Here is a 25,091-nt window from a genome sequence, read left to right on the forward strand (position 1 = left end):
GCAGGTTATAGCAATTTACTTCACATAGGAACAATATATTTCCCGCCTACAATTTTCATTGAATATCAACAAAAATAATCTGTACAGAAAACCCAAAGGCAATCATATAGCATAGCATGTAAAATGTGCAAATATACTTTAAACTGCAGTTACTGTGTAGCACTTGCAAGATAGAACTGCATAGCAATTCTAGTTAACCTAGTAATTGTTTGCAGGTAGTCAATGCAAATGTTCAAGGCACAACTAAGAGTTGGTACACAAGTGTGTGACACACCCCCCTCAGATCATGTATTTGAAGACATTAAAATAACATGATGGTATGTTTATATTTCATTACATAATGAGATACCAGTTTGTCTCTAAAGCTCCATGAAATACCACACTGAGAATGTCTGTGTGGTTAGAACAAACTGCTCCCTGAACTTAAAAGTGAAAGACATGACTCTTGTTAGCCTATATTTAAAAAAGTATGTATATATATGTACACACATACCCACATCATCCACAGGAAACATCCCAAAGTCAAAAGGAAGCCATTTTCATATTAAAGGTTCCCATTACAGTATTTCAGGACAATTCTCAAAAACTGTATACTTCTTTGCCACCTCTCTTGGTCAATCTTGGCTACAAAAGACACTGACGTAGACAAGGCAAAGATGATGACTGATTCAGAAAGTCTCAAGTGCACAGTGGAAGGAGTCATGGAGTTATAAAAGCCCGCTTTAGAGGAATCATTTTAATCTACGCAGGAGAAATCAACCCACTGCAAACTCAACACGAGCACTGCCTGTGCCACAGACCCAAATTCTTCACAGTGCTCTACGTTTTGCTGCCCATCCCTGAGAGTAAAGATTCTACCATTCTTAATTTTTAATAAAGCAGTAACTTTACATTGGTAAAATGCTTAAAGATTTTTTCAAGACATTTATATATCATTAGCTTTAGCCCTGTCTCAATTTCATTTTTAAAAAAGGAAAAAGAAAGGCCTTGCTCTTTGAGTGAGTGCTCATGAGAATCCTAGCTGCTGTCCATGAAGCAGGGTGAGGCTCCTCGCTGTCCCCACTCTGCTGTTCCACATGCCCCGGCTCCCCTCCTTACAATTTAACAATGTTTGTGAATTGGAGAACTTAACAGGTAGTATAGGAAAAGGACAACAGAGACTTAAGGGACACCAAATGACGTGTATGTTTCCCTGGGTAAATGAGTTTTGCTGGAAATAATCTGAATGCCATCCGAGAAAGGCAAAATACCTACAAAAGAGAGGAAATGCAGCATAAACATGTTCTTGCTGTCTCTGTGTTAGCCTTCCTGGCCAAAATCTTCTGTAAACTTCTTCAGTTTCAACAAGTCCTGCTCATTGACTGTGGGCTTTGTGCTGGATAGGGACCGCAGCATATCCCACTGTCAGAGAAAGGAAAGAGGATATTAACAATGGGCTTGATACAGGGTAAATGTCCTTCTTAATTGTGAATTTACAGTGGACTAGGAAAACCTGCTGTGTCATGAGCTCCATAGCAACTTCCATTGCCACTCCCCAGTGTGCCTCCCCATGCTCACCACCTCCTACAAAGACCGGCTGGGACCAAGGCCGTCCGCCGTTTGGCCATCATCTCGTTCCTGTCTAACTCTTTACCTTCACTAAGGTCTGTTTCCCAGAAGAAAAATGGTAATTGCACAAACAATTAATAATTTACTACAGTCTCTGTGGAATTCTGTAACTGAAGCAGCAAATTCTGAAAGTCTATTAACTTTCAATAATAGTAAAACCCTCTATATTACTCTAATCCTTCCGATGAACACTATAAACTGTACTTTGCAGTAATATCACTATATTCCTCTCCTTACAATTTGACAACGTTTGTGAATTAGAGAATTTAGGCATATTTAATTGTACTCATTTTTAGTACAAAAATACATTTCTGTAAGTCATTTGATTGTACTTAAATGGAATAGTAATAAGAATATTTTTCAAAGTTAAAACTAATAGTGAAACAGTGAAAATACACCATCAGAAAGTTATTAAAAATGAATGTTTCCTATAAAATTACATCACAAATGAAAAAAGGAACCACTACGTTACTTTGAATTCTTCAAAGCAGGACAGAATGCAAAAACTTAAACAATAATGTCATCTACGAAGGACTTCAGTAAAGGGACTTCTGAACACTCAGACAAGCACTGAATGCCTGTGTCCCCAACACAGACACACACCGCAGACTATGTTTGCTCTCTGTGTGAGAATCAGTCTCCTCTCCTCATGCTTCTGTCCAGCTACCATAAGGCACTCTGAAAACTGGCAGCTAAGGCCAAAACAGTTTGACTCTGGCTGTTTATCAGCAACCAAATTGACTTCTGCAGCACCCTAGTTCTCCAAAGATATACTTTACAAAAGAAATCTGTAAAGTTACTTTAATTCCTACAATGTAAACATATATACAGTGAAAAATCTTTCCAAAGTCCTATATAGTATTTGAAAAAAAAAAAAGCTTAATGTTTTCAGTTGAAAATGTAAAGAACTCCATTATTTAAACTTTCTATGTATCCTAAAGAAGTAAAATAAAACAATACTACGTATAGTATCATACAAGTGTTGATGTTTCTGGTTATTTTTAAACATGTGAGACTCAAGGGCAAAATTCATATTTTATTTAAGTCCTAACAATATTTTATGCAATATATGTAAAAATTTTGTGGATGACTTAAAGTCAGAAAATTGTGCTTTCAAAATACAATCTTCTCATTAACACAAGTCTCAAAACTTCAGATTATTTTTACATCTAAGCAAAATTAATATTTAGAATTCTACAAGTATTAAATACACGAGTTGATCATAACATTCTCTAGTGCTATAGAAATGAGTGACAAATTAGTGTACAAAGATTTAACATGTCCTACCATGGAAACAACTGGCTCCAAGAGTTTATCTCCAGGGACATCCATCCACGTCATTTCAATAGCCCCTGGATCTCCCGGAGAGCAGGGTGTCAGCAGGTCATTTACAATGCAGTTAGGATCAGCCCTTGAGGGCCCACGAACCTGTAATGACAGTAACTTGAATTTATCTGAGTAAATGACATAAGAATTATGATTTCCGTCATCAGAAAAGTTAAACAGTTCTTCCTGGCTCCCTTTTCTCTTTTCTTCCTCTAGTGCTTATTAAATGGTAGTTACCTACCTTATAAACTAAAACAAACATTACAAAATTCTCTCAAGTTGCTCTTTCTCATGGCTGAAAACTTGAGATATTTTACAGGATAATTTAGTCTTATTCAATCTTTAGGTCTCAACGAAAACTTAAAACAAAAAACCCATGTGTTCTGGTTTAAGTAAGATGGGCTCCCACAGTCTCATATATTTGAATGCTTGGTTTCCAGACGTAGACAGTTTAGGAAGGATTAGGAGGTGTGACCTAGCTGGAGAAGGTGTGTCACTGGGATTTGACTTAGAGGCCTCAAAGCCCAAGACAAGCTCTCTCTCCTCTATCAGCCTTGCTGATTAAAGAGTAAGCTCTCAGCTACTGCCCCGGTGTCATGCCTGTTTGCTGATGGACTCACCATCTGAAAGCTGCGAGCAAGCCGTCAGTTAAATGTTTTCTTTCATAAGCTGTCCTGGTCTTGGTCATGGTGTCTTCAGAGCAATAGAAAAGTAACTAAAACATCTATGTTCTGTGCTAGTTAGCTTTATGTCAACTTGACACAAGGTAGATGCTTTTCCCAGACTGGCCTACAGGCAAGTCTGTGGAACATTTCTTGATTAGGACCTGCATGGGAGGGCCGAGCCCACTGTGGGAAGTCCTGTGCTTATAGAAAGGAGTGCCAGTCAGAAGCACCCCTCCATGTCTCTGCATCAGTCTCTGTCTCCAGGTTCCAGCTCCCACTTCTTTTCACCATGGGGTAGAAGCAGAACCTGTAAGCCAAATAAATAAACCCTTTCCTCCCCAGACTGCTTTTGGTTATATTGTTTTATCACAGCAATAGAAAACTAGGATAGAAATCAAATCACATGCTTACTAATGTCTATGTCATTTCATGAAACCTAACAGTTTAAGCAAGATTTTAGCAATAACTAGAAAACAAACCTTTGTTACAAAGTTGCATATAAAAATATTTAGGGGGCTGGAGAGATGGCTCAGTGGTTAAGAGCACTGACTGCTCTTCCAGAGGTCCTGAGTTCAAATCCCAGCAACCACATGGTGGCTCACAACCATCTGCTGTAATGAGAGCTGAGGCCGTCTTCTGGTGCGTCTGAAGACAGCTACAGGGCACTCATATATAATAAATAAATCTTTAAAAAAAAATATTTAGATGGTTGCTTTCAAGTCTATTTCATGATGATCAACTTTACTTCAGGGTGGAATAGGTGTAAAATATACTTGCTTCCTTAACTGTGTACAAACCTACTGTGCTCACACTCACACTTATTTTTTCCCTACCTGCATGAGAGCAGGATTTTTGTCTTTATTTTTGTTGGACTGCATCCTGATTGAACTCTGTGCTCAGATTTAGTATGTTCGAAACTGTACTAATAACTGAAATAAACAGGCAAATATGTCCGTTCTTGTTAGTTGTAACACTTTCAAAGGGAGAAGGATGGAAGCATTGGAAATATCTACTGCAGATGGTGACCCAAAACCCTACTGTTAAAGCTAATCAGATTATCAAGGACACTATGTACATTCTATCCGTGTGTGATGCATGTGTCACAGTGAAGTCATTCATCTGTACAAATAATATACATTAGTAATTACGATGTTTTAAATTATGTTTGCTTTATCTTTTATGATATTAAGAAAGACCTGGCTTCATGTTCACATATGTCTCTAAGTGCAGAGGGAACTTGAAACCAAATAAGATGGCTATGGCATATACTTAACTCTGAGCCGCATTTCTCTCTAACAAGCTGCTTCTGTACAGAAGTACTACACATTAGAGAGGAAATGGCAGAGAAGGTACACAGTGAATTGTCAGACATTACGATTAGTGTTGTGTGTAAATATTATTTCACAAGATCCTTACAATAATAAGTATTCAAAGAGTGCTATCTCTATTTAAGAGAATGTTATACCTTTGCCCAAGTGAACTATAATATACAGGACTGTGTGTGTTAGCACCCACGTTCCAGATTCACGGCTAATACTCCCTCGCCATGCACCTCGTTTCCTCTGTGACACAGCACAATACTGAACGGTGGCCAGGGAAGGACATGCTGAGCATGTACTGCATCTACATTTTTGGTAGGGTGCACATGTAGCAGATTCTGCCCCCGCTGCTCTGGCTATCCCCAAAGCAGGCTCTCAGTCATGTAAGCTATGGTACTTCTAGCAGAATGACTCACAAACACCTCAAATTACTTTTTAGAAAACACAATCTTTAGGACCATGAATAATCTTCAATGGAGAAATTATTATCAATGCAACAGGAATATATTTATTACATAAACATACCTATTACATTATCATACAACACCGAACGCACTTCAACTCCTTTGGAAAACAAGCCAGGGACAGTCCCATTTAAAGAGCACATGAGAGGGTTGAGTAACGCTGCTTACCTTTTTGAAGTGAGTAGCCGACTGAACTTTTCTCACAGGCTGCATAAGTGCATCCCGTACGATGATGCTTATATCTGCTCCTGAATAGCCATCTGTCTTCCTCCCAAGCTCTTGGAAGTCTGCTTCTGTGAGGCTGTTCTGAGTGCTGCCCAAGTGCAGTCTAAACATGGCTGCCCGAGCGTGGGCTTCAGGCAAAGGAATATAAATACGTTTCTCAAATCTTAAAATAAGAAAAAATATTATACAAATGATGTTAAGTATATAGGCTTAATTTCAATGTAAAATTAAGCACGTTTAGAAAAATGCCAGATAGTCTCTATTATACTAAGATAGGGTGACCAACACCACAGTGAAATCCACATATATTTACGTGTTCATGCGTACACATATACCTACTTAAGGGGAGACTATCTATAATACACTGAAAACTAAAATTGGAAGCAAAATAGTCGGCAAACAAGTTTTGAGGGGTTTACTCTTTCTCAAACAACTTGTGGGTCCTTTTTGGCTGTGTTTATGTCTGGAATTTATAGCATAAAAGCATATCTCACAAGACTTCATTCTGAACTTATGATGAAAAGTAATGATTCATAATATAAAATAAGGGTTACCAGAGTTCTCTAAATTCAAAATAGTAAACCTCCCTAAAACCTTACAGAATGAACATTACACAAAGTGTTCTTTTTACTATGAGTTCATTCTGAATAATCCTGCACTATATACAACATAATAGTTTATTAGTATTTTTACTTGCCTTTGTTAAATTCAGGCATTTGGAAAGAGAGAGGAAGCAGTGAAGGACAATGTTTTATAGACCCACTGAGGCAGTGACATTTTTAAAGTTTCTCCTACCTTTATTAGCTAGGCTTGCTTTGGAACCAGGCTTTGGAACCCTGCCTAACACTTCCTCTGGAGGTATTGGGCACTAATCTAGCACGCTGTCAGATCTACAGAAATGAAGGGGATAAAAGTGCACTCAACTGCTCCTTTTGTCATGCAATTAAAGAATGCGCCAGGGAGCTGCAGAGCTGTCAACAGTCTATATACTGCTCCTACAGCTGAAGCTGCATCTTCACATAAAAAAAAAAAACAAAAAAAGGACAGACTCTTGTTACTGTTAAACAGGGCTTCATACAGTCCGAGCTGGTCTGGAACGTGCTACAAACCTGAGGATAACCTTGAGTTCTTGGCTCTCCTGTCTTCTCCCAAGTGCTGGTGTTTAGGTGACTGCTAATTTGCCCAATACCAGACATAAATCTTTATTCTTTTAAAACTAAAACTTTATCTTCCTAGCCAGGGTGGCTCCGGCCTGTAATCCCAGCACGTAGAAGGCTAAAGTAGGGGATGCTCTGAGTCAAGGCTAGTCTGAGCTACAGAGTAAGCAACACTTTATATGAAGAACTGTCACTGAGACCCAAAACTGTTCTTGTCAGCTTGAAGCATCAATCTTCCTAAATGTACTAAAATAAAGTTAAGCAGATGCCAAGCAATGTGTTCTCCAAAGTGGAAGGCTCCAAGAGAGCACTTATTGTCATTATAGAGGGAAACAAATAGGGATTCCTCACAACCAACATGAGGACATGAGGCTAGGAGTCATTAACTGATTTTGAAAATGCATCAAAGTAAGCTCTTACAGGAAAGAAAAATTACCAACTACTGGTACACCTGCCGTTAGCAGTAAGATGTTGATCTATTACCATACCTTCGCCTAATTGCAGAGTCCAGCACCCAGGGGATATTTGTAGCTCCCAGAACCAAAATGCCATCATTGTCCACACCAACTCCTGCATTGAAATGGGCAATATTTCAAACAATACTCTGGTCCCTGGTGCATCCTCACTACAGATGACACTATTGCCGAGGGAGATTTTAAAAGAAGTATGGAAGGCACTCGGCACATACAGCGCCCCATCTCTCCCTCCCAGTGAGTCTCTTTTGTTCCCCGAGGCAGTTTATTTAACTTTCACAGCAATATAGAGACCTGTAAATTTACATATCTCATTACAATCTAGGAACCACGAATAAGAGGAAATAAGATAGTTGTCTTTCTGAGGGTGACTTAGTTTGCTTAATATGATTATCTCTACTTATATTCATTTTTCTGCAAGTGACCTAATTTCATTCTTTGCAGCTAAAAATAAATCCTAACACGTGCGTGCGTGCGCATGCGCGCGCACACACACACACACACCCTTTTAAATCCACTTTCCATGCCGTTTGTATGTTCCATTAAGAAAGGTAGTGCTTTACATAACACTGAAGTGTTTCATCTTCATCGTTACAAAAACTTTAAACTTAATCAAGAACCATGCTGCTCTGGTATCAGTCAAATCGTCTGAAGAAGCAAGCAAAGACTATTAATATTCTTTACCAAATGTTCTTTCATGAAGCTCATGGTAAATTCGTAGAGATATTAACCTCTTTACTAATAACATTCGTGAACCCTGTAAGATAATTTAAAAAGACGACAGCTTCTCGCAGGGAGCAGTGGTGCACGATGCTAGAGAGGCAGAGCCAGGTGGATCTGTCTCTGTGAGGCCAGCTTGGTCTATGCAGGAAGTTAATAGCCAGCCAGACCTTCTCTCAAAACAAAAACTAACGAAAAGAATAATATTCTAGAGAACTCTGCTTAAACTTTCCCCCACCAATGGTGGAAGAAGAACCGGAAAGCGTCTTGTCACAGTCCAGCAATCCTACCTTGCATCTGAACCAGGAACTCAGTCTTAATTCTCCGTGCAGCCTCGCTCTCATTCTCACTTCTGGAACCGCACAGAGAGTCAATCTCATCGATGAAGATGATGGAAGGCTTGTTCTCTCTGGCGAGCTGGAATAAGTTCTTAACCAGTCTAAGAAGAATGAGTAAAGCTCAGTTTCTGAAAAGCATTAAAGGACCACATCAAGGCAATATACAAAAGCTGTAAGAACCATGCACGCCTACCACCTAGTCATGCTGCTGGTGTAGAGAATAATATATCACAACTAGGCAATCCTCTAAGTTACAGAAGCAGCCACGTGCACCCGCGTGCATGCACACACATGTACAAATGCATACACATACTTACTAGCTTTTTCCTACAGAACACATTCCCAGCTAGGTACGGAGGTTGACTGAGGGATGAATACCCATTGTTACACTCCTCCCTTGAGTTTTTAGCAAAGGTCCCTGACACCCATGAACCACAGACTGCCCTAGGGACCGCCTCTGGGCCCAGTGTAAAGCCCTTCGATCACCACTCACTTTTCACTCTCCCCCAGCCACTTAGACACCAGGTCGGAGGAAGATATTGAGAAAAACGTTGAGTTGTTTGCTTCTGTCGCAACAGCTTTGGCTAAATAGGATTTTCCTGTTCCTGGTGGCCCAAATAATAGGATTCCTCTCCAAGGTGTCCTCTTCCCTACAAGTTGCATTACAAAAGAACATGAGAATTTCAGGACTATTCATTTTACTTACTTCAGACATCAGCCACACCAAAAAATACCATAAAAAGGTCTTCACTTGAAAGCTATCAGTAAGAATAAAAAAATCGTTTAAAAAGGTCTAACACATGCCTTAATTGTATACGGCTTGCTCTTCTCGAGACACTTGCAGAAGCGCACTCAGTGCTTCACGGGACAGAAAGTTCATTACTTGTTCACTCATCTGCTCAGCCAATGTATAGGATGACAGGGTGACATACAGACAGACAAAAGGATGTCTGCTTCACAGGACAAAGTTCAGTCAAAGGGTACTGTTCAAAGCTAGAATAATGCAGGAAAACTGCAGCCACAGAGCAGGGCTGTACAAAGTCTGGCTTCTAAATGGTTACAGCTATGGAGGAAGGACAAGGTGTGCACTCTGTGGGGAGCTCTAAGGAGTTCCTGCTTTACCAGGAAGCACAGGCAGGGCATTGTCAGCAGCTAATGCTTGGGTAATGATGTGGGAGCTACTGTTCTAAGTCCTACTGCTACTTAAAAGAAACAAGGGGGAAAATAACATTTTGTGCCTTAATTTGGTAATCAGAAATGATTGTGCTGCCTAAAACACAGCAGGCTGTATAGAATTATAAAATATAAGTTTAAAAGTCTACATAAACTGCAGATAGGTACCTAGTGTCTGTAGACTAGTCTCTATATAACTAATGAAAAACTAGATTAATATCTTGATTATGGAAGATTTGATTTTTCAAGTATTTGACTTTCAGATTGACTTGATTACTTGAATTTTGCTTTTCTCTTTTAAATGCAAACAACTCTAAGTAAATTCTGCCCTGAGTGAGTACTGCTCAGTTGATGCACATAACACTAGTATGACAGGAAATGATTTTAGGTACTATATACTTTTAAATGATTATCTTTTAAATATGTTTGATAGACACTTTTTCATTCATCATAGATAGTAAGTAGTTTTAAAAATAATTATAACCAAGTAAAAGAAAAAAAAAAGAAAACTTGAAGCTCAAATACAGGGAAGATCTACTGTATTAGAAATGATGAGTGCTGATCTCTGGAGAAGAAGCAGGTATAGACACATTGACTTAAAAGGTCCTGCATGTCCCTCTGTGTACGTCCTGAGGACTGAGCTCTGAGCAGCACCCGAAAGTGAGGTAGGTAAGAGGCAGCCCAGATTCTTTGCTGCATCTGCTCTCTGTGGCATCACTGTTTGAACCCGTTCAGTCTGCAGTAGGAATCAACTTGCTTTTTAAAAAACAAACAAATAGGGGCTGGAGAGATGGCTCAGTGGTTAAGAGCACTGACTGCTCTTCCATAGGTCCTGAGTTCAATTCCCAGCAACCACATGGTGGCTCACAACCATCTGTAAGGAGATCCGATGCCCTCTTCTGGTGTATCTGAAGACAGCTACAGTATACTTATATATAATAAATGAATAAATCTTAAAACAAACAAACAAACAAATAAACAAAAACCCTAACACCTCTGTGTTAGATTGTGGGTGTAGTCTTATCACAGGCACAGAGGACATCAGTCACAAAAGGGACAACATGAAGAAACAGTCCAGCACAGTGCAGATGGTTGCTTCCATTGTAGCTTGAACTTGAGCTATCCCCGGTGCTGGGGGTCAGCAAACTCTCTTGAGAGGTAAGGAGTGCTTTCCCTGCCCCTTCAGGATGTGCACCTCATCTGAGGCAGGAAATTAATCCTTAACTCCTCTTTTTAAAAAAGTGAAAACACTTTGAAAACTAACACATGACTACTGCACAAATTCAGATAAAATTCAGAGGCTAAAGTTCACCTGCAATTGTATTTTCTAGGCACTTACTACATTTTAAAATCTATTGACATTTACTTCTAACAGTATACATCTATTTAACAAACATGGACTCATACTGTATGTTTTTTATAATTTTCTTTCTGATCCTTATAATAGACATAGACATGTTTCAACAAATTATCATGTGGATTTAGATTTATTAATATGGATACACACACTGTATGTTAGTGAGTATGCAGCATTCCAGAGATTTACCGTAAGCCTCATCGGCTGACAGACTATTTTGCAATGTACACTAACAAATATACACATCTCTGAGGAGTTAGATTTACTACCATTGGCATGACTCAAGTGCTCTACCGCAGCCACTGGTTTCTTCTAAATAAAGTTGATTAGAAGCCATTTCACCTGTAAACAGATGAGGAAACTTAATAGGCAGAATGACAGCCTCTTTAAGAGCTTCTTTGGCTCCTTCCAGACCAGCAACATCACTCCACTTCACATTCGGTCGCTCTATAACAATGGCACCTGCAAAATATCGGTTATCTTTCAATAGAAGAAGTTTATTTCAGCAAAGCTAGAAAGCAACATTTAAAATCCACAGTGCAAAACTGTCTGGGAAAGCTCTCAGTACTAAAACCTTTTTAAAGTAATGCAAAAAGGAAGCAGTTAGAAATCATCATGAAGCAGGAACTTAGGTGGATGGCTGTATGGCTATGGACCTGACTCAATGCCTAATTTCTGCCACCTCGTTAGTGAAATGACACTAGGCCTACCTGGCCAAGCGACACAGACAGGCTATCACAAGGATCAGGTGACACAGTGGGTATTAGAGCTGTGTACTGGCTCGGGGCCATCAACGTACTTCCCAATAGGGCTGGCTGGTTTACTGTTTCTCTTGTTATCACTCTCAGGAGAGAATACCAGCACACATACACTTCAGTGATTTTAACTAAAGACAGGAGAAATCAGAGCAAAGTCAGAAGGGATAGAAATGAGGGAGAAGCAGGTGACAGAAAAGACAAATGTGTCCCTAAAGATCAGCAGTTCTTTCTTGAGTTTATCACACTTTTTGTCTGGCTTTTAAACAGAACCATTAAAAAAATTACAAAGTTACTTAAAGGAATGAGCTAGTTTCTCAAAGCAGTATATTCAAAAGCTACAGTGTTATTAAAAAAAAAAAGCCTGCAATTTATTAGAAGACTTTCCCAGCTACTTTCATCAGATGTTCCCATTCTTCTAGTATATAGGACCCGCTTTACTGTGAATCACTAGTGCTCTAAGAGGAGAGCAGCCACTGTGCTGGGAAACAGCTCGTCAGCAAAGCCCCTGCAAGTGTGAGGATATGTGTTCAGACCCCTTGGCACCCATGTCAAAACTGTGAGGGTGCACCTCTGTAACACCATCTGGGGCTGGGTGGGGGCAGAAACAGGAAGTTCACTGGCTGTCAGCCAAGCTGTACTGGCTCAATAAGATGCTTGAAGTCACCCTCTGGCCTCTACATACCACACACACACACACACACACACACACACACACACACACACACACAGATGGCACAGACATCTCCATTTACACAATCATTGATAATGAAATTACTTTTAAAGCCAATTTCTTCTTGTTAGGAAATACCATCTATTAGTATACTTGGTAACTTAAATTTCCTAAAGTATAAAAATCTTTAGTTATTAGACTAAAATTAAATAAAACTATAGTTTTGCATCAAAAAGGTTTACTTTGGTACCAAAATCCACTATATCCATGTACATCATCTGGCTAGCTTGAGATTTTCATGGAATCTAAAACCATGAGAAGCTGGAAAACCAGCTCAGTTGGGTAAAGTGCTTGCCAAACAAGTGTGGAGCACTGGAGCTAGGATTCCCAGCACCCATGGAAATGCCAGCTGGGAGGCTGGGCCACATGGGATATTCTCTGGAGCAAGCAACTAACTAGACTAGCTGACTTGGTGAGCTCTCGATTCGAGTGAGATACTCAGCCTCAATACATAAGGTAGAGGATGATCAAGAAGGCAGCAGAGTCAATCACTGGCTTCTACATCCCATGCACTCCCTCCCCAACATGCCACAAGGGGACACATAAGCTTGCACACACTTCCATTCTGCACTAAGCATAAGTAACAGATTTCCTCCGTCTTTCGTTTTTTTGAGACAGAGTTTCACTCTGCGGCTCTGGCAATTTAGAACTCACTATGTTTTAGGCTTTCCTTGAAACTCAGAGATCTACCTGCCTCTGCCTCTGCCTCACAAGTGCTGTATGGGATTAAAGGGGAACATCACCATATTTGGCTCATTTCCACATTATCTAATATATATATATAATATTTAAGTTTAAAGGTGACTGGAATTTTATAAAAGATTAAATGCTAAACAAAACTTAGGCTTACAAAACTAAAAAGGTAACACTACTAAAAAATAAAATTGACTATCCTCAAGAATATAAATGTACTTTTAAAATCATACTGCATAGTATACTTAAATGTCACCTAGGGGCTAGTAAAATGGCTCAGTGGCTAAACACACTTGCTGCCAAACCTGTGGATCCAAGTGTGATCCCCAGAACCACAGGATGGAAGAACAGAACTGATTCCTAAAAGTTGTCCTCTAACTTTCACATGCACGCACGCACACACTCACGTGCACACCCACACACCCACACTCATATATACATGTAAATTAAATAAATGCAGAAAAAATGTAAAAAAATCAAAGACATTTAACCTAACAAGTTCCTGAATTAGCTAACATTAGCAAACAGAAAATTTAAATCATAATCCTTTTTAAGTCATAACAATCATATATTAAATCCCACAGTCTAAAACATGAGTAAAATATTAAAATATTATTTCACAAATAAAAATTTAAAAAGTGATAGTGTGTGTGTATGTGAGAGAACCACCTCAGGTCTGTTCCTCAGGAGCCACCCGTCTTGTTTGCGAGACTCACTGGGCAGAGACTGGCAGGCCTGAGGGATGCACCTCACTCTGCCTCCTCAGCTGTAGGGTGACATCTTGATGACATGTCTGTCATCAAGTCCGGCCTTTGTACCTGGGGCTTGTACTCAGGTTCTCATCATGCTGTGTAGCACGCATTCTACTGACTAAACTATCTTCCCAGTTGGAACAAATAAGAATAATAATCCCTTAACAAATCATTAAAAGATGGACAAAGGCTAGGCATGGTGGCACATACCTCTATTCCCAGCACTTGGGAGGTGGAGACAGAAGGATCAGAAATTGTACATCATTCTCAGCTACAGGAAGTTTAAGGCTAGTCTGGCCTATATGAGACAGTGTGTGTGAGTGTGTGTGTGTGTGTGTGTGTGTGTGTGTGTGTGTATTTAAAAAGAGAGGGAGAGGCACCCCTCCCCCCCTTAAAAGACTAAAGCTCCATTCATAGTATTTCATACTGAGATTCCAAAGGTTTCTATATTTAAAAGTTGTCTTAGGATTGATAGTTGATAGGAATTTACAAAAATCTCTGCTAAAACCCTAATTTTCCAAATTGAATATATGATTTAACCTTTTACCAGGGATACGGAGACGTACAGGGAGAAAGCAAACCCAAATCAGTAAGGCAAACAGAAAACAGCTTCTTGTCCTATAACTCGAGAGAGCTACTTAGTGCACACGTGTCAAACAGTGTGCACAGTGAGCGCTCTATCACTGCACATGGTGCGGTGCAGCGGTGTAAACTCCAAGTTCTTTTAGGAACTGTACCTACTGCCACCAAAGTCCTCAGCATATAAACCAAACCAAACCAACCGAGCGGCAACAAAGGCCTATTCTCAGGGGCCGGAGAAACGGCTAAGTGTTAAGAGCACATAATGATCTTCAGAGAAATCAAGTTTGGATGCTAGATCCCACCTCGGGCAGTTTACAACTGTTGACACTACCAGGTCCAGCATACGACTGTTGGTACTATCAGCTCCATGGAGACCTGACACTTTCTCCTGACCTCTGTGGGCATGCACACACATGCGGCACACATCCATACAGATAAGGACACACACACCTAAGTAAAATTACAAGAGTAAATCTAAAAACAAAAGCCAACACCTAAAAAACTCAGCTCTCTAGCCTACAGGTTTCAGTGTACCAGGTTTACAATATTTTCCTACATAACCCAGTGGGGTTGGTAAGACAGAAATACTGGCAAAAGGAAGAAAGTAGTATAAGCAAGGTTAAAAGTCTAACACATGCACACACCCTCTGTACATATGTACACACACACATAGATATACACATACAAATACACCCCTCTACACACATGTACACACACATGCATAGACACATACACATATGTACACATATAGACACACCTCCGCACTCATATACACATGCTTATGTATGTACATTCACACACCCCTCTGCAAGCGCGCACACGCACGCACACACACACGCACACACCCCTCTGTATAATACATTTAAGTATATGTGTATATATGTATATACACCCATGTGCATGCACACACTCATGTGCACACACACACAAACGCACTCTCGCTATGCAATAACCAAACTGAATAGAATGGGAATATAGATGGGAATCCTTTCTAGTTAAATATTGTTTAGGTGACTCAATGGTCACCTGCAAACTCACCGTGCCTAAGCATAAAGTTTACTTGGAAAGTCATAGGCTAGCTTACAAAATAACAATTACGTCTCAACAATTGGAGAAACCAGCAATCAAGTGGATCCTTTTTTAGATAGCCTGAGCTCATCAACAGGCCTCAAGAATTTACTAAGATCTTTTTACATTGCCTTGATTTCCTTTTCCTGCAAGAAATGTCCATTTTCAAGATGGGGACTCAGATTCTTGGGAGGCTGGGGAACTTGTGCAAACCTAGAAAACTTTTAGGTGGCAAATCCTCAGAGTGGACCCCAGATGTGTATTTGTAGCCACTCCATCATGCCACTACGCTGTAGGACACCAGAATCAAAGGGACTTGATATATACACTGCATAGAAAGAGAAAACAACGTGTAACAAAATAAGCATATCTGTGAAACTGGGGAGTGGAGGAGAAGAACAGGGAGGAAATGAAGCCACAGGTCAGTGGCAGCCATGGCAGAGGATGGACCTAACTCCTAAGCCACACTGCTCCTTGGCCTTGCCCTGTGCTAATAGGGGCAATATTGCCTATTTTACAAGCGGCAAATAAGTGAAAAAAAAAAAAAAAAAAAAAAAACCAGTAACTGCTGGCTGCCTTTTAAAGGTAGACTTTTTGTAATCCGTTAAAGAAAAAAATCCTAACTATTAGAAACCCTTGAGAATAAATTCTAATCTAGAACCAAACCATTTTATGACCCACCAACAACTAAAGCCATTTTTTGAAACTCAATGAAAAAGAGGGAAACAAAATTCTTCAATCAGACAATCCACGAATATTTTCAATAAGAGTAAATTTTAAAATGAAATCCAAAGTAACCTTGAAGTTGATTCTGCAGTTTCTTTTTTTCAGGATCATCAGATTCTGCTTCCCCATCACTGTCATTCCTAATGAAAAGAATTTAATATATGCAAAAGATCACTCACTGCTAAGTACACAATACAAAAGTGAAGGAAAGACAACCTGAAACGTTTACACAAGACATTGACAGCAAAATTTATCTTTACTTTAATGTTTCAAATAATGCACTTAAGAATATATTAAAACAGGGAATAGGCGAATAATCAATAGGTAAGTATACCTGGAAATGGACAAGAGTGGGATAGAGTCAGGAACACCTCCATCCTCCTGACATGCCTGTGCATGTGTACCCACAGGTGTATGCCCCACACTATTCCATAAAGGACTTAAAAGAAAGTACAGGAAAATTATGAGCTACTATGAAAAACCTCAGGACTAGGCAAAAACTATAACTTAACAGGACTTTGTGTTAGGAGAAAAGGGCACAAAACATAATTATGTACAATGTAATCATTAGCCTGAGGGTCCCACGAACAGATAAAACTTCCTAGTGAAAATCTTATGAGCTCAAAAAAAAAAAGGGGGGGGGGGTGGTTGGGGATTTAGCTCAGTGGCCTAGCAAGCGCAAAGCCCTGGGTTCGGTCCTCAGCTCAAAAAAAAAAAAAAAAAAGGCCAACCTACTTGTGTTGGTTAGCTGAGGAACTGCCTCAAATACCTCAAATACACGTGTGTGGCAGTATCTTGATTACTTACAAACATAGGAGGGCCCAGCCCATTTTGGGCAGTGCCGTCCCTAGGCAGGCTGACCTAGGGTGACTCAAGAAAGAAGAGCAAGCAAGGGAAAGCATGCGAGTAAGCAGCATCCTCCATCACTCTCTGCTTCCAGCTCCTGCCTTGAGTCCTTCCTGCCTTTGAATCCCTCCGTGGTGGACTATACCCTCTAAACAAATCGTTTCTCCAATCACATTGCTTTTGCTCATGATATTTTAGCACAGCAGTAGAGAAGCAAACTAGAACAGCACTATATCACATCTAGGGATTTACATTAAGGAGATAAGTTTTAAAGTTCACTACAAGGACAGTAACATCTACAGTACAATTGTGGAAAAAAACAAATAATTTATGTTCAATAAAAGCATATCACAAAATACAATACAGCTTTTAAAACCAATGTTGTAGAAACATGTAATGGAAAAATGTTCCTGCTACAATTTTGGGTGAAAAGTGATCCAGAGAAGAAAAGTTCTGCCAACTTTTAGATTTTAATACACACAAAGGGTTAAAACAATTCAACAGGACTTGTAACAGGGTGGGAAAGCCTTGGTTATTTGTAGGATGAAGTAACTACCGAGTCACTGATACCCCAATCTATTCAAACTATCTCATGCTGTACAGATCATCAATACACACTGCCGCTGGAGGGAGCTTCATCCTCAGCAGACCTGAGTTCTTCCGAGGTGAAGGTTGCTTGTGTGAAGAACAAATCTACAGGTAAGACCATGGTTTGCCCTGAGGAAAATGTGGCAGGGGCCTTACAGTGTATTTCTGAGCCCTAGCAGTGTCTTGTGGGAGAGGTGGCAGCAGCAAGATCTCTACTTGAACATAAAATACCACAAGCATGAATTTAAAACTCTCTGTCCCCAAATGGAATCCTGGGTATTTATTTCTCTTAGTGATGGGAACCCAACTTTGATTCTCTGTCCTCAAAATTCTATAATATAATCCCTGCCAGAACATCTTGAATCGAACATATTGAATCAGCCAAAGTGAGTTCTGCTGCTTATAACCAAGACTGATAGACATGTATTATAAAAGAAAGATTGGCTCGCCCCTGTCTGGCTGCCATAGCACAGCAGATGACTAGAGGGTCCTCACTAATACTGCATGTGTCCCAGCAGACAGGAAAAGATGCTCATGAGATAGATGTGGAAGCCCTGTATACTCATGATGTGTTAAATTCTTCCTTTTCTGTGCATTCCACATTGGGAACTAGCATGTACAGAATATAAACTACTCTTGGCTGCCACTGTATTTTTCCAACTGGATTTTAACAGAGAATATAAAACTCTAGGCTTCTAATTTTCCTCAGACTCTGCCACGTACTTTAAGAATTATAACTCTAATTGTTATAGCTGCCCCCCGCCCTCCATCCTTAAAATAGGCAATGCCTAGGAAACTGGCAAAATTCCACCGTGAACATGCATGGGAGGGGAGCACAGCCTAAACAGCTCTGTCCCTTTGGGTAGCACATGTACCTTGTAGAACATGAACTGTGAGCATCACAGGCTCCAGAACCCACCGGATCCTCAATGTTTCAAATCCAGTCAGTCCACATCAACCGAAAATCTCATTTTCCTAACACGTTATTCGAGACCATGCTGCCCACCCATTTCGAGAACCATCAAGGGCAAATGTAGCTAGAATAAGTCCTCCCTGCTTAGCAGAGCTGGACATGCATCCACTCAACACTCTACATTTGTGACACCTCATGAATCTAGGAAGGCATTCAACGCCTGGGGCTCACTGCTTCAAAAATTATGCTGTTGCTTTCTTCATGATGACATAATGCAAATCTACAGTAAACACACTTTTGCATAAAATAAAAATTAATGTCATTGTTGATATTTTCCCTTTGTGCATAGGGTCAAATGTAATTCACAGATTATTCCTACAATAGCTCTCAGTCTTACTGACAGCCAGGGGTGTGCTGGTGTCACGCCCATGGTGTTTTTTCCAATTACTTGAAAACACCTTGAATGAAAGCAGGAGAGTGCAGTAGGCACAGACTAGCAAACTCTGGTCTTTGAAAGGCTCGAAGGAAAATATTTCTGGTTTCCTGGCCACACAATCTCTACTGTAACCACCCAACTCTGTTAAAGGACAAAAACAGTCTGAGATGACAATATATAAGTGGATGTGCAAGGCTAGTCTCAATAAAACTTAATGATTAAAATAGGCAATAAATCCACTTAGGCTCATGAATCATGGCTGGAAAATCCCTGGCTTAGACAAATGAACGTTTCACAAACGAAAAGTTATAGGACACAAAATCTAACACTTTAGAATACATACCCCTTCTCATCGACTGGACCTGACTGTTCCTCTTTCATGGGCTTCTGTGGCTTCTTCTCTTTTTTCTTCAGATATTCCTTTAGTTTTTCTGCTCTATCAAGATATTCTGTACACTTGGCCCTGATGCTTTGCTTGGCTTTATCACCTTGTGCTTCATCTGTAGAAGGGAATGAGACACTATTTCATTAGTTTTGTTTGATATAGAATGTCCCCACAGGCTCATGTATCCAAATGTCTACAGTGGGCGGTGCTAAATAGGAAGGTTATAGAACATTTAGGAAGAAATATATCACTGGGCTGGGTTTTGAGGTTTTATAGCCTGGCTCTATTTCCTGTTGTCTCATCTCCCATGAGTTGATGAGAAGCAGTCAGTTAACTTCCTGATCCCAAGGCTGGCCTCACTCCTGCTGCCTCACCTTCCCTGTAATGATGGGCTGGATTCCCTCTAGAACTAACTGTATGCAAACCAGAATAAAGCCTTCCTTCCCTAACTTGGTTTTCTGTCAGGGTATTCTATCACATCATCCAGAGAAGAGTCAAATGAGAGATACAGTCTTTAACAACCAACTTCTGTGTTGGAAGAGGGAGGACAAAGCTTCTCTAATTCACTGTATCCAGTGATCATCAACCCTTTTCTATTCCTTTCTACTCAGGGTTGGAGGCCAACATTGAGTTTTGAGTTTACAAACAAAACAAAAAAATCACAGCAAAATAGTAGATATTTTAAGTTAATATTATATAATAGTGACAATACAGTAACAGTCTATAGGTTTCAAATTCTTCCCTTAACCATTTGCAGACAGCTAAACACTGTTTATCTCACATAAAACCAATCACAAGAGAAACAACAGAACTCTGAATGTACATACAGTAGGGAGTACTAAAAGCTGGGAATTGGAGGATTAGGAAAGTGGAAGCTAGACTTGCTCTCTGTATACTTTTTGCATATATTGATAGAGGAAATCAACAGAAGTGAATAAAGTACTGATGTAAAAGATGATGATAAGCAGTAGTTAACTATTTCCATTAACATCTTTCTCTGCTTTATTTTGAAGTATACAAAGTAATGGAAATTGCATACATTATGTGACTACCAACAAAGTAACTTTATTACATAGCTATTTTGAAATGTGGACTTCAGCAATACAGGCAACACATAAAACTGTCCTCATGTCCCTTACGTGCTGTATTTCATTCTCAGTTTTATTTTAACAGCCCCCCACACACAATTAAATAGGAAATGTTCAAATTAAAAACATCAAATAACCCAGTGGCACTAAGATTGGTGATGGACCTTACAGGTTTTCATGCATTTGTTTCTCAGTGTTGAATATCCAGTCCCCAGAAGAAAGCGTGGCCCATAATAAACATCAAATATGCATTTGTTAAATAAACTTAATACCTCCCAACCTATTTTTACAAGAAAATAATGTTCAACATATGCTTAGAAAATGGTTGTTCAAATCATATAATCCAGCTAGATTATCTACCCATAAAATAACGTTCTCTCTACTGAATGCACAACAAAATACTGGTATATAAAGTAATAATTACAACAGCTGGCACATTTGTAATAGTACTAAAAGCTAGAAGAAAGGAGTCTCTTTTTAATGGTGGTTTAAATCTTTAGAATTCTCGTGGCTTTGTATTTCAACTTTTAGAAATGTAACATTTCCCCCTTTCAGTGTACAGGTTTAAATAAAATGAAGCACGTCTTACATTTAACAACATGGAGAAAATACTGAACAGCATGCTGGTAGAGTTGGAGAGCTTCCTCATAGTTCCCAGCTTTGTCTTCCTGGGCTGCTTTGCTTGCAAGATCTATTGCTTTCTGTGTGTGGGAAGCAAAACAATAAACTTAAAATGAAAGCATAAATCTTAAGTTTGAAGCAAATGACATCCCCTAACCCACATAAAGGGGTGGGGGTGGGGGAGCAGAGTAGATTTAATTACAAAGAAATAGTTAGGGAAAGTGTCAAAAGTTAAGTGCTGTAGACTGGAGACATGGCTTAGAGCTTAAGAGCACTGGCTAGTCTTTTGGGAAACCAGGGTTCAATTCTCAGTACCCACATGTCAGATCATAAACCTTTATAACTCCAGTTCAAGGAATCTAACACCCTCGACTGGCCTCTGTGGGCACCAAGCACACATACAGTGCACAGACAAACATGCAGGCACAAGACCTATACACATAAACCTAAAGCATTTGAAAAAACCTTGGTGCTGCTTTGCCTAAAGCATAAACAATGGAGCAATGTGATATTAATACGCTGAAAGGTTCCCAAAACTATACTGAGCAAAGACATTAATAAAACAAAATATTATCACATTAAATAATATTAAAAGGCCATTAAAATAATATTATAAAATTTTAGAAACATGGAAAGTATCTGAAGGGCATCTGTTGATGATTTGATCTGGATTTATTTTCAACCTTTTCACATCTTCTGTGGTAAGAACTTCTGTAGGGATTTAAAAAAGAAGACTTCCCAGAAACAGAACCAACTATACAAATATAGCCAAGCAACTATTTAAAAATGATAGAGAACCAAGTTTACAATGAGGAAATAGGCTTTTAAAGGGGTACAGCAAAGGGACATCCATGAGAGGACAAACAGAATCTTACCTTAATCTGATATGTCCAGCTAAAACTAACTCAAAATGGGCAGACTTAAATATAAAACCTTTAGAAAACAAAACCCCCAAAAAAGTATACCAAAAGCATAATGTGTAAAATGAAAAGATGTTAACACGGAGGATGTCAGTTAAAAAGATTGTTCTCTGAAAGATTCTGATAAAATGATGAAAGGACATAGTACAGACCAAGAGAAGCTGTGACACATCTACTAGAACACATAAAGGGACCCTGAAGACAGAACAGTTTAAAAAGAAGATGGCTCAGCAGATAAAGGGTCTTGCTGCCCAGCCTAATTGATTCAACAGAAGAAGAATGAACAGGAGACTGATTCACAGTAGAAGAGAAGCAACTCTTGTAAGCTGTTCTGACTTGCCCTCACACATTTTAAAAACAACCCAGTTAACTAATACACTTCACCAACAAGACCATATACATGGCCATTTGGATAATGCAAATTAAAACCACAGTGAAAAAAGCAGACACCCATCACAACAGCTAAAATTAAAACCAGTGACAACATCAATGCTGGTGGATAATGGTTTAGCATCTGAAGAACTAGCACGTATTTACTTAACAAAATATGTTACTAACAATATAAACAAAGAACTGCACTCCTAGACAATCCTCTAGAAAAGGGACATTTATGTTAGCACAAAACCTGTACCTACGTGAATGCTGCGGACAGCCTTCAGTGATTTCATGGCTGAATTGTTCCCAAACTGCACGGAAAACACACAAATACATACAGAAGTACAGGTCAAACTGGGGGGATGAGTAAGAACTGCAGAGGGTGTCAACATCAACATCCTGATATGATAATGTACCAGTTTTACAACATGCAACTGGGGGAAGGGTCCACTGGATATTTCTCTTCACTTCTGAAAACTGCATGTTATCTCAAAATAAAACTTTTTTTATGGGGTTTCTCTGTGTAGCCCTGACTGTCCTGGAACTCAGAGAGATCTGCCTGCCTCCATCTGGCTTTCAAAATAAAACTTTGATTAAGCTTTGTAATTTAGAGGCTGGAGAGATATCCCAGGAGTTAAAAACACTGGCTGCTCTTCCAGAGGTCCTGGGTTCAGTTCCCAGCACCTGCATGGTAGTTCACAATCATCTACAACACCTTTTCCAGGAAACTCAATGTCCTCTTCTGGCCACCATGGGCCTTAAGAACACACATGGAACATAGGCGTAAAGCAAGCAAAATGCCCATACACATAAAATAAAATACACTGTAATTTATTTTACATACATAATAAAGAACATAAACACTCCGACTGGGAAAGAGTAGAGCCATGGGGCTAGTGAGATGCCACAGTAGGTAAGGACACCTGCCACCAGGACTAATGACTTGAGTTTCATTCCTGGGAACCATACAACAGAAAATGAGAACAAACTCCTCGAAGTTGTCCTCTGACCACCCACAAATGCTATGGCACATACTCATGTATACACACACACACACACACACACACACACACACACACACACACACAGAGAGAGAGAGAGAGAGAGAGAGAGAAAGAGAGAGAGAGAGAGAGAGAAAGAGAGAGAGAGAGAGCGCGCGCATTCATATGCAAGTACACAGAATTTTACAGTCAAAGAAAACCACAAGCTTATAAGCACACAGAGCTGGATTCAAAACTAACACCAACACTGACTTATAGCATGATTTGGGCACATCACCCCCTCAATAAGATCGAGTTTCTAATACTGTGAAACTGGAGTACCACTGGCCTTGAAGAACTGTTCTGAGGAGTCAATGAGATCACATCAAACACTGAGCCAATTACAGTTAGGGCTCATTTTATCTAAGATGAATCACCTCAGAGAAACATGCCTTATTTATCCCTGGAAGAGTGAGCTATTCCCTTCCTGGATGCTAGCTCACACTGACCTCTGACTCTGTTATAAGCTTATGGAACTGTATTTAAATTGTGGTGGGATTTTGTTGTCTTTTTTAGTTATTCACATTCTGTATTAGATTAAAAGCATACAAATTTACAAAGATTTCTGCTTTATTCCTTGGGGAAATTACTCATTTAATAATTCTTCATCTAAAATTCCTGATTGATAAAGCTGAAAAGGCTTATGGAGAAAAAACGCACTTAAATCAACACTAACATTATCATTGTTACTTATACTAGACCCTGAACAAATACCTATTTGACTACCAGAAGACCAACATTGAAGGATACTTTGTTTTACATCTTGGTAACAAACTAACTAACCTACTGCGCTAGAAGTCTGGGATACCCAGCCACCTTCTGGACCCCACTGACCAACCAAGGACGATGGAGACAGTCACAAACATCTGTCAATGAACATCGTTCCACAAAGCAGCAATAACCTTTTTCTAACATTAGCTCTTAGGAATCCCAAACGAATGTAGAAAACACTGCTTTTTTTTTTTTTTTCTTTTGTGATGAGGGCGGGAAAGTGAAGATACAGATTAAAATACAACCTGATCTTAAATACAGTAATTTGGGAGAATATACACAAGGACATATTCTTAATGAATTCACCGGGATGGTGTACTGGCCCGCTCTAACCTAAGCTTCTTGGACTATTCTCTTCACTAGGTACCTGGACGTCTTTGTTCATCAGCATAACAAACCGAGAAGAGCACCTTATTCTAAATTGGTCCAGAGTAGTGGTTTGAAAACAAAAAAATTAAGCTTTTCCTTTCTTCCTGGTAGAGACTGGAGAGTTTCCTGATTGGGGAGACAGGCCCAGTTCCAAACTCCGCTGTTTTGTTTTCCAATGTCACAAGCAAATCAAGAGTTCCACAGACTGTGAGACTGAGGAGATGCCAAAGCCGGCCACTCCTGGTAAGTACCCCTCGCCCAGGTCGGGTCTGCGCGGCTCCGCCCTCCTCCGCCAGGAGAGGGACGCGGCCGCTTCTCCGCCCACCGCGGGCCCCCACCCCTTCCCCGCGGGTTCCGGCTCTCTAGAGGGGCCCAGAAGGGCCGCGGTACCTGGAGGTTGGTGTTCGTGGACGCCATGGTGGAGATCCAAAGGGTCCCCTACAGACGAGGCCGGCCCGCAGCAGCGCCGTCGAGTCGCGCCCGGGTCACAGCCGCAACGCTCCGGAGGCTGGCGGCTCTGAGACCCCCAGCGGCAGTCCCAGCTCTAGAGCAGTAAATCTACCAGGAACTCCAGCAGCCACCAGACCCTCCTCACAAAACTTCCG

At 40.0% G+C, this 25,091-nt stretch overlaps 1 protein-coding gene across 1 annotated transcript; it reads right to left on the reverse strand.

Annotated features, from left to right (window-relative positions):
- On the reverse strand, nt 1-25,091 carry Vps4b (vacuolar protein sorting 4 homolog B). Its single transcript, NM_001025716.1, has 11 exons — nt 24,877-25,091; nt 20,980-21,091; nt 19,261-19,417; nt 16,207-16,274; nt 11,168-11,287; nt 8,789-8,945; nt 8,248-8,396; nt 7,253-7,334; nt 5,551-5,770; nt 2,896-3,036; nt 1-1,401 (listed from the first exon to the last, which is right to left on the reverse strand). The coding sequence occupies exons 1-11, from the start codon at nt 24,901-24,903 to the stop codon at nt 1,300-1,302; spliced, it is 1,335 nt and encodes a 444-aa protein (NP_001020887.1). The 5' UTR covers nt 24,904-25,091; the 3' UTR covers nt 1-1,299.

The sequence above is a fragment of the Rattus norvegicus genome, chromosome 13, assembly GCF_036323735.1.
Source record: "Rattus norvegicus strain BN/NHsdMcwi chromosome 13, GRCr8, whole genome shotgun sequence".
NCBI classification, from domain to species: Eukaryota; Metazoa; Chordata; class Mammalia; order Rodentia; family Muridae; genus Rattus; species Rattus norvegicus.

Bases quoted from the DNA above. Each gene is read 5' to 3' on its own strand.
- Vps4b (NM_001025716.1), bottom strand. From the start codon at position 24,903: ATGGCGTCCACGAACACCAACCTCCAG. The intron at 8,946-11,167 runs GTGAAATGGCTT...TGCAACTTGTAG, and splicing joins GTTTCCTCATCTGTTTACAG to GGAAGAGGACACCTTGGAGA. The intron at 7,335-8,247 runs GTAGGATTGCTG...ATTTCAATGCAG, and splicing joins GTTCCTGGTTCAGATGCAAG to GAGTTGGTGTGGACAATGAT.